The sequence below is a fragment of the Bufo gargarizans genome, chromosome 2 (assembly GCF_014858855.1).
Source record: "Bufo gargarizans isolate SCDJY-AF-19 chromosome 2, ASM1485885v1, whole genome shotgun sequence".
NCBI lineage: Eukaryota > Metazoa > Chordata > Amphibia > Anura > Bufonidae > Bufo > Bufo gargarizans.
Genome location: NC_058081.1, coordinates 198,854,045 through 198,864,486, shown reverse-complemented (window position 1 = coordinate 198,864,486; position 10,442 = coordinate 198,854,045). Strand labels below are relative to the sequence as shown.

The following is a 10,442-nucleotide window of genomic DNA, read 5'->3' as shown; positions in this document are numbered from 1 at the left end:
AGATAGGTCCTGGAGATATGCCATGAATGTCAAGATAGGAATAAACCTCTAAAGGGTTGTTGTTTTTTTTCAAGAGGAGAAACATTTTTAAAAATGTCCAAAAAGGGTAAACATAAAATAAAAAGTTCTGGCACAGCATACTTTTTATTTTAACCTGGCCTGGATCTCTTAATAAAATATCCAACTGAAATAAACTCCTTTTTTATTTGTGCTCTTTCAGAGGAACAAAAACAATGGCTTGATACAAATATATTTTTTACAGGGCTCTTTCAAACAGACAGATCTTATTGTTTTCTTCCCTATTTTTTAGCATGGACAAGTCTTAAGACTTAACTTTTTTAAGTCTTTAATCTGCTGAAATTCATAAGGATTGTCAAACGTTAGATAAAAAGAAATCTGTCAAATGCTTAAGATGTAAAATAACAAATAACTACTCACCTTCTTAATCACTGCAGCACTGACAGACCTGTGGTCCCTTTACATCAGTGTAAGCACCTGACAGAAATACAGGTGAAACTCGAAAAATTTGAATATCGACCAAAAGTCCATTTATTTCAGTAATGCTAATTAAAAGGAATTGCATTAATGCAGCTTTTTATTTATTATTTTTTCAGCAATGACAAATTGCACAAAAACATAAAATTTAATGCAGCTTAAAATTAGAATTTTGTGAAAAGGTTCACTATTCTAGGCTCAAAGTGTCACACTCTAGTCAGCTAATTATTCCATACCCCCTGAGCAAAGGGTACCTGAGATTGTGACTTTGGGGTTTCATAGGCTGTAAGCCATAATCATCCAAATTATAACAAATAAAGGCTTGAAATATCTCGCTTTGCATGTAATGAGTCTCATATGTTAGTTTCACCTTTTAAGTTGCATTACTGAAATAAATGAACTTTGCACAATATTCTAATTTTTCGAGTTTCACCTGTATATTAAAGCCTGGAAACATCTTCAAGGAATAAGAAGCAGGTAATACAAATCTGGCAGTGTAAAGCTGCATTTACACTGGCCTCAAGATGATCAATTCTTTTGTGCTTCATTGTACACTATTTTGACATTGAGCATGTTTCCTTTTTCCTATGTGCTGGAAGGATCTCCCTAACTCAGGTTCATATCTGTAGCTGTTCCAATCCATTGCAGATTCTGGCAAAAAAAGCAGCACAAAAATACAGCTGCATGCAGCAGTACTTTGTCCGGCAGACTGTTGGAAACCCAGAAGACCCCATTATAGTAAATGAGGGCCACTGTGTTTAGTTGTTGTCCATCATATGTCAGACCAGGCGCTTCCATTTTATTTAGTTTTTCTGTTCCTATACCGAAACAGAAAAATGGAAAATGCACCACATACGTGAATCTAGCCTTACATCAGTGTGCATGCAGCCTAAAGGAGCCTCTAAGAACTGGTGACTACGTTTTGCCTCATGTTGCTGTTTTGTTAAAGGGGTTATCCAACCCCTAAAATTCCCCCCCAAATGCCCTGGGCCCCTCAGACAGATTGTACTTACCTCGCTCTCCGGCACCCGCTTCGCTTCTAATGCCCCCCTTATGTTTTCATAAGCACAATGGGGAAATGCAGCGGCGGCCATGCGGACATTAGAAGCAACGCAGGTTCCAGGGAGCAAGGTAAGTACAATCTGTGGGGGGGGGGGGGGGGGCATTTTCGAGGTTGGATAACCCCTTTAAGGTTTTATCATGACTTTGCTACAATTATATTGTAATAAAACCGGAATGTGGCTTCACCCATTTAAAGGGGTTATCCAAGATTACAAAAATGTCCCCCATATGCTTGGGCCCCTCACAATGAATATACTTACCAGGCTCCCCGATCCCTGCGCTGCTCCTGGTCCCCGCACTGCCGCTTCTCCACGTGCGCAGATGAAAACATCTGGTGTCGGGGGGGGGGGGGGGAGCAGCCAATGGCAGACGTGGGACGAGCTTCCCTAGCATCTCGGGTGACACTAAGGAGGCTCGTCCCCGTCCTTGCCTACCATTGGCTGCTCCCCCCCCGATACCGGATGTTTTCATCCTCAGCAGTGGTGCAGACAGCGGGGAGCCAGATAAATATATTCATTGTGACGGGTCCAGCATATGGGGGACATTTTTATAGTCTTGGATAACCCCTTTAGCTTTTCATTTAGTGTTAACAATTATAACTATATATTATCAGACATTACATACATATGATACACAAGTATCTTCACTATATTAGACAGTTATACCTTAGCAAAAAAAATACAAGTGTTAACAATTATAACTATATATTATCAGACATTACATACATATGATACACAAGTATCTTCACTATATTAGACAGCTATACCTTAGCAAAAAAAATACAAGTGTTAACAATTATAACTATATATTATCAGACATTACATACATATAATACACAAGTATGTTCACTATATTAGACAGTTATACCTTAGCAAAAAAAAATACAATCAGGTAGTTTTTCTGAGGTCTTCAAACGTAATGTGTTCTTCATAATGCAAACAGAAAGTAAGCTTCCACTTTACCTCGGTCTTTGTTATGCGGGGGAATGGTGATTTACCAATGTTTTACAATAATCCAATGAAACTACTGTATAAATAATTGATATGTCTGTTGTTCTATATGTCAACATGGCTGAAGTCCTTCTGAGATCAGATTTTCCAAAAGTGTTTAATCAATGCCTGGTGCAGATGTTTTTCAGTGCTGGTCTGTCCATTAATACATTAGCTAGTAGACGGATGACGCTGATCACAAACCAAGGCAATCTGTATTGTTGTAAAAGAAGCAGCAGTTCATGACAGCCATGGTAGAGTGTGTCACGTTTTCCCATCCATTTATAAATGACAGTGTCCCATTCATATTTTGAGTGCTGTATAGGGGGGAAAACATACGTTGTTCAAAAGGCAACTAGAAATAAAGCAGATATTGCAGCAGAATCCTTTGAGAGCTTCCGAGATTCCAATAATACTTTATGGCAGGGGTACTCAACTACTTTTTGTAAAGGTCCACATACCTGGGTCTGTTGTAGGGTGAAGATCAGAGGGCAAAAATATGTAAGGAGAGACAACAGTGGCATGTAGTAAGCTGTGTTTTTTTTTTTACAATGTAACACCCCAAAATTGTGTTACTAAACTCTTTTGCCCCGCTACAATCTCCTAAGAGCCTTTACATTGTTATCTCATGTAATTTTGCATTATATCCTCACAACTGTGCATTATAAACCATGTTAAATGTATATTGCTGTAATTACCATGTTCACCAGCAGGTGGCAGCAATGTGTTAGCAAGGACAGGTTCAGTTTAGTACATCTAGGCTGGAATAGTTCATTCCAGCTTAGCTCCCCCCTCTGTGAGAAGAGTGGGCTGTGCCCATATCCTGCAGCATGGGGAGAGAAGGAAGTTAGAGGCTGTGTGCCAGCCACCCCTGTTGGGGAAGGCTGTGTGTTAGTCTTCAGGAGTTCCCCCTGCATAGGGAAGAAAGCCAGGATCTTGTCTCGGCTGAGACATTGATCCCCATCCCCAGCCTGAGCCCTGCAGCCTCGGCTGGATGAAGCAAGCAGACAACTCCAGTTACAGGAAGAAAGCATACCCTGAGAAGATAACTGTGAGTCAAGTTCCAGAGACCCACGATAAGCCATATTCCTCCTCAGCTAGTCAGTCCCCAGACACCAGAAGATAGAGAGTGCAGAAGCCAAATTCCTGCCAGAGTATAGAGCTAACAAGCAGATGTCTTTTCATGCAAGCTCCAGGTACATGAGAGAGCAGAAGATAAATTCCTGCCAACCATTGCCAATACCTGCTGGGACCTAAGACTAAAGCTGTATCTTGCTTGGATGAAAGTTACAATCAGTAAAGACAAGTTTGAACTTCACCAAAAGGCTGGATCTCATCTATTACTCCTACTAACACTACACTCAATTGATTGCAAGTGAGCCAGGATCCAGGAGTCTAGCCGTACCCAGGTAGGAGACACTGTTGACACCATTATTACTACCATACAGAGACATTACACCACGCTGGCATTCCTAACCTGCGCGTGAGTTATAACACCTTGGAGGGCCCTGTGACAGTACCCTGCGCACGCTGCAATTGGCGTCACAAACAAAACTATAGACTATTGCCTACACCTGACCCAGCCATTGCATAATTTGGCATCAGAATGCATACCCCGGTCCAGCTCATTGCAACAATAAGCCACTCCACTAATCCCACCCAATCTGCTTTGTGGCCCTCACACAGTAATGGTGCCCCATTAGTGCCTCTGCAGTAAGGATGCTTCCTTAGGTGCTTAACACAGTAAGAATGTGCCCATTAGTGCCACCTGACAATAATGATGCCTCTTAGTGCCCCCTAGACAATCAGTGCTCCTCAGACAGTATGATGACCCTTTAGTGCCCTCACAGAGTATGATGCCCCTTAGTGCCTCCTCCACCACACTCAGTATGATATCCCCTCTCACAGCAGGGTGATCCTTTAGTGCTCCGATACAATACGATGCCCTTTTAGTGTCCCTGACACAGTATGATACCCTTTTAGTGTCTCCCTAAACAATATGGCATCCTTTTAGAGTCTCCCTAGATAGTATGATGCGCTTAAGTGCCCCCTCACAGTAGGATGATGCCTTAGGTGTCCCCACACATAATAAGACCCCATTAAGTGCCCCCACAAAAAGTGATATCCTTTAAGTGCTTCCACACAGTATGATGTTGCCTTAAATGCCTCTCACACAGTGTAGTGTTCTACACACAATGCTGCCCCCTTAAGTGCCCCTTCACAGAGTTATGCCCCCTTAAGCGTCCCACTACACGGAGTGATACTCTCTGAGTGCCTTCTTATACAGTATGATGTCCCCTTAAGTGGCCCCCACACAATGGTGCCCCCTAAAAGCTCCTCGCAGAGTGATGTCCCTTTAAGTGGCTTTCCACACAGAGTGCTGCCACTTGAAATGCCCCCGCAGAGTGATGTCCCTTTAAGTGGCTTTCCACACAGAGTGCTGCCACTTGAAATGCCCCCCATTTAGTGATGCCCCTCAAATTTAAATACTAACCCACCTAATGTGCCTCTCACAGAGCATATCAGGTCTGCTCCATCCTCTGAAGAGCTGTCTGTGGCTCAGTGTCTCAGGCGCTATGACATGACTATATTGCGCCTGCTTGTGCTGAACCACGGATGGTAGGGGAATGGTCTAGTAGAGAGCTGATGCCTGCTTCATTATTGTATTCAAATGTATCTTGGGAATGTATATACAGTTGAAAGTGGGAGATGCACAGGTTCAGACCGCAGTCCACCAGTTGAATGCCCCTGTTCTACAGCTTGAGGGTAGCGTAAGGTTCGTTTAGTATGGAGCCTTACAGACTGCATGCTCAACTACAGTCATGTGAAAAAATTAGGACACCCTTTGAAAGCATGTGGTTTTTTGTAACATTTTTAATAAAAGGTTATTTCATCTCCGTTTCAACAATACAGAGAGATTAAAGTAATCCAACTAAACAAAGAAAACTGAAGAAAAGTCTTTTCAAGATCTTCTGTAAATGTCATTCTACAAAAATGCCTATTCTAACTGAGGAAAAAGATAGGACACCCTCACATGTATTCCCTCTTAAATTGGCTCAGATCTCACACAGGTATATCACACCAGGTGCACATAATTAGTAGATCGTTACTCTGCATGTTGAATGAGGCTTGCCCTATTTAAACCTCAGACATTTAGTTTGGTGTGCTCCTGACTGTTGAAGTGAGAGTGAGCACCATGGTGAGAGCAAAAGAGCTGTCAGAGGACTTCAGAAAAAAGATTGTAGCAGCCTATGAGTCTGGGAAGGGATTTAAAAAGATCTCAAAAGATTTTGAAATCAGCCATTCCACTGTCCGGAAGATAGTCTACAAGTGGAGGGCTTTCAAAACAACTGCCAACATGCCCAGGACTGGTCGCCCCAGCAAGTTCACCCCAAGAGCAGACCGCAAGATGCTAAAAGAGGTCTCCAAAAACCCTAAAGTGTCATCTCGAGAACTACAGCAGGCTCTGGCTACTGTTGATGTAGAAGTACATGCCTCTACAATCAGAAAGAGACTGTACAAGTTTAACTTGCATGGGAGGTGTGCAAGGAGGAAACCTTTGCTTTCCAAGAGAAACATCGAGGCCAGACTGACATTTGCCAGAGATAAAGTTGACAAAGACCAGGACTTCTGGAATAATGTTCTTTGGACAGATGAGTCCAAAATTGAATTATTTGGACACAACAGCAGAGGACATGTTTGGCGTAAACCAAACACAGCATTCCAAGAAAAGAACCTCATACCAACTGTGAAGCATGGAGGTGGAAGTGTCATGGTTTGGGGCTGCTTTGCTGCAGCAGGACCTGGTCAGCTCACCATCATAGAATCCACGATGAATTCTACTGTGTATCAGAAGGTGCTTGAAGAACATGTGAGACCATCAGTTAGAAAATTAAAGCTGAAGCGGAACTGGACCATGCAACATGACAATGACCCAAAACATACTAGTAAATCAACCAAAGATTGGCTGAAAAAGAAGAAATGGAGAGTCCTGGAATGGCCAAGTCAAAGTCCAGATTTGAATCCCATTGAGATGCTGTGGGGTGACTTGAAAAGGGCTGTACGTGCAAGAAACCCCTCAAACATCTCACAGCTGAAAAAGTTCTGCATTGAGGAGTGGGGTAAAATTTCCTCAGACCGATGTCGAAGACTGGTAGATGGCTACAAGAACCGTCTCACTGCAGTTATTTCAGCCAAAGGAGGTAACACTCGCTATTAGGGGCAAGGGTGTCCTATCTTTTTCCTCAGTTAGAATAGGCATTTTTGTAGAATGACATTTACAGAAGATCTTGAAAAGACTTTTCTTCAGTTTTCTTTGTTTAGTTGGATTACTTTAATCTCTCTGTATTGTTGAAACGGAGATGAAATAACCTTTTATTAAAAATGTTACAAAAAACCACATGCTTTCAAAGGGTGTCCTAATTTTTTCACATGACTGTACACAAACTCTGTGAGACTCTACACACATGTAGATATTTTGCCTAATAAATTGATTTTGATTTGATCATAATTCAGCTTAGATGATCCTTCAAGAGAACAAAGGAGGGGCTGAAACCGAGCCATCACAGAGCTTGTCTGCCAGAACTGTCACTGAATGGAATCAGGTAGTTTGCTATGTACTATAATACATGCAAGCTGAAAAAGCCACAACACTTAAACATTTTGAATAGAAATCAATTACCAAAATGATTTGAGACAATAATACATGCAATTCAATAAAAAAAATATACAAAGATGTCAATAACCTATAAAAGCAGCAAGGATGAACACGAGCATTAGGTGAAATCAACAAAAACAAAGGGTGCACTTTGATTTGCGACTTCTTTCTGCTTCCCAAATGGGGAACGTGTGCACCACGTTAATTTATAGTGCGCTATCTTGAGGAGTGGGCTCCATCAAAATCCACCCAGGAAATAAAACAGGCCTTCCTCAAGTTCAAAAAAAGGTGGAATGAAAGCAGCTTATACTTCATTTGGTAATGCCTTGGACTCTTCTTGCAAGTTGGATTTCTTTCTGAGACTCACTTACTTTACCGTGAATTTTTTGTTCACTGCATTTGACTAAGGGTATATTCACACGACCGTATTTCTGTGTCCACATCCGTTCCCCAATTTTGCACTTATTCCAATGGGGCCACAAAAGATGCGGACAGCACACTGTGTGCTGTCCACATCCGTAGTTCTGTTCTGCAGCCCCACAAAAAATATGGAACATGTTCTATTGTTGCGGGCAAGAATAGGCATTGCTATATAAGGCTGGCACTGTGCAAAATGCAGAGCGCACACAGCCAGTATCTGTGTTTTATGGATCTGCAATTTGTGGACCGCAAAACACTTACAGTTGTCTGAATGTAGTCTAAACAATGTGATTATGACAATTCCTTGTTTTGTGATTAAGATATATGCTAGTCACTAGAGATGAGCAGATCGAAGCTGACAAAGTGGAATTCGATCCGAATTTCAGGAAAAATTTGATTTGCACTGAAGCTGAATTTCCTCACACTTCGTGGTAACGAATTGCATTTTTTCCTAAAATGGCTGCTGCACATGTGAGGACATGGAGAAAGGAACTCTGGGAAGGCAGGATCAGCCATAATGCCATGCATGCAGCCAATCAGCAGCCAGCCAGCCCCTGTAGCGTCACAGCCCTATAAATAGCCTCAGCCATCTTGGATTCTGCCATTCCAGTGTACTTAGTGCAGGGAGAGACGTGACAGGCGCTAGGGACAGTGCTAGGAAAGACTTAATTGTACAAAAAAATGATTTACAAGTGCCGGGAAAGATTACTCAAGGTGTAGGGAAAGGATAGCGAGGAATCATTCCACGGCTTTTATGTTGAACAGGGTTCAGTAGGAGAGGTTACAGCCTGGGTAATCCTATTATACCTTGCTGCACTGACTAGGGATCCAAATTGTCATTACACAGCTCTGGAATTCCAGCAAACCGTTCTTGTTATTGGGGTGCAAGTGCTGATTGATACAGGCATTAACCACTTCAGCCCCGCTAGCTGAAACCCCCTTCATGACCAGAGCACTTTTTACACTTCGGCACTACACTCCTTTCACCGTTTATCGCTCGGTCATGCAACTTACCACCCAAATGAATTTTACCTCCTTTTCTTCTCACTAATGGAGCTTTCATTTGGTGGTATTTTATTGCTGCTGACATTTTTACTTTTTTTGTTATTAATCAAAATGTAACAATTTTTTTGCAAAAAAATGACATTTTTCACTTTCAGCTGTAAAATTTTGCAAAAAAAACGACATCCATATATAAATTTTTCGCCAAATTTATTGTTCTACATGTCTTTGATAAAAAAAAAAATGTTTGGGCAAAAAAAAAAAAATGGTTTGGGTAAAAGTTATAGCATTTACAAACTATGGTACAAAAATTTGAATTTCCGCTTTTTGAAACAGCTCGGACTTTCTGAGCACCTGTCATGATTCCTGAGGTTCTACAATGCCCAAACAGTAGAAAACCCCCACAAATGACCCCATTTCGGAAAGTAGACACCCTAAGGTATTCGCTGATGGGCATAGTGAGTTCATAGAACTTTTTATTTTTTGTCACAAGTTAGCGGAAAATGATGATGATTTTTTATTTTTTATTTTTTCTTACAAAGTCTCATATTCCACTAACTTGCGACAAAAAAAAAAAAAATTCGAGGAACTCACCATGCCCCTCACAGAATACCTTGGGGTGTCTTCTTTCCAAAATGGGGTCACTTGTGGGGTAGTTATACTGCCCTGGCAATTTAGGGGCCCAAATGTGTGAGAAGAACTTTGCAATCAAAATGTGTAAAAAATGACCGGTGAAATCCAAAAGGTGCACTTTGGAATATGTGCCCCTTTGCCCACCTTGGCAGCAAAAAAGTGTGACACATCTGGTATCCCCGTACTCAGGAGAAGTTGGGGAATGTGTTTTGGGGTGTCATTTTACATATACCCATGCTGGGTGAGAAAAATATCTTGGTCAAATGCCAACTTTGTATAAAAAAATGGGAAAAGTTGTCTTTTGCCAAGATATTTCTCTCATCCAGCATGGGTATATGTAAAATGACACCCCAAAACACATTCCCCAACTTCTCCTGAGTACGGGGATACCAGATGTGTCACACTTTTTTGCAGCCTAGATGCGCAAAGGGGCCCAAATTCCTTTTAGGAGGGCATTTTTAGACATTTGGATCCCAGACTTCTTCTCACACTTTCGGGCCCCTAAAAAGCCAGGGCAGTATAAATACCCCACATGTGACCCCACTTTGGAAAGAAGACACCCCAAGGTATTCAATGAGGGGCATGGCGAGTTCCTAGAATTTGTTTTTTTTTTTTGCATAAGTTAGCGGATATTGATTTTTTTTTGTTTTTTTCTCACAAAGTCTCACTTTCCGCTAACTTAGGACAAATATTTCAATCTTTCATGGACTCAATATGCCCCTCACGGAATACCTTGGGGTGTCTTCTTTCCGAAATGGGGTCACATGTGGGGTATTTATACTGCCCTGGCTTTTTAGGGGCCCTAAAGCGTGAGAAGAAGTCTGGAATATAAATGTCTAAAAATGTTTACGCATTTGGATTCCGTGAGGGGTATGGTGCGTCCATGTGAGATTTTATTTTTTGACACAAGTTAGTAGAATATGAGACTTTGTAAGAAAAAACAAAAACAAAAACAAACAAAAAATTTCCGCTAACTTGTGCCAAAAAAAATGTCTGAATGGAGCCTTACCTGGGGGGGGTGATCAATGACAGGGGGGTGATCAATGACAGGGGGGTGATCAATGACAGGGGGGCGATCACCCATAAAGACTCCCTGATCACCCCCCTGTCATTGATCACCCCCCTGTAAGGCTCCATTCAGACGTCCGTATAATTTTTACGGATCCATGGATCGGATCCGCAAA

The 10,442-nt window shown here is 41.7% G+C and overlaps 1 protein-coding gene across 1 annotated transcript in view; it reads right to left on the bottom strand.

Annotated features, from left to right (window-relative positions):
• Positions 1 to 2,132: 2,132 nt before the first annotated feature.
• The window catches only part of SLC28A2 (solute carrier family 28 member 2), a 70,795-nt gene continuing 62,485 nt past the window's right edge, over positions 2,133 to 10,442 (bottom strand). The window contains exon 18 of the mRNA XM_044283383.1: positions 2,133 to 2,863. Coding sequence (XP_044139318.1) covers positions 2,743 to 2,863 — 121 coding nt within the window. The 3' untranslated portion in view covers positions 2,133 to 2,742. The remainder of the gene's footprint in view (positions 2,864 to 10,442) is intronic.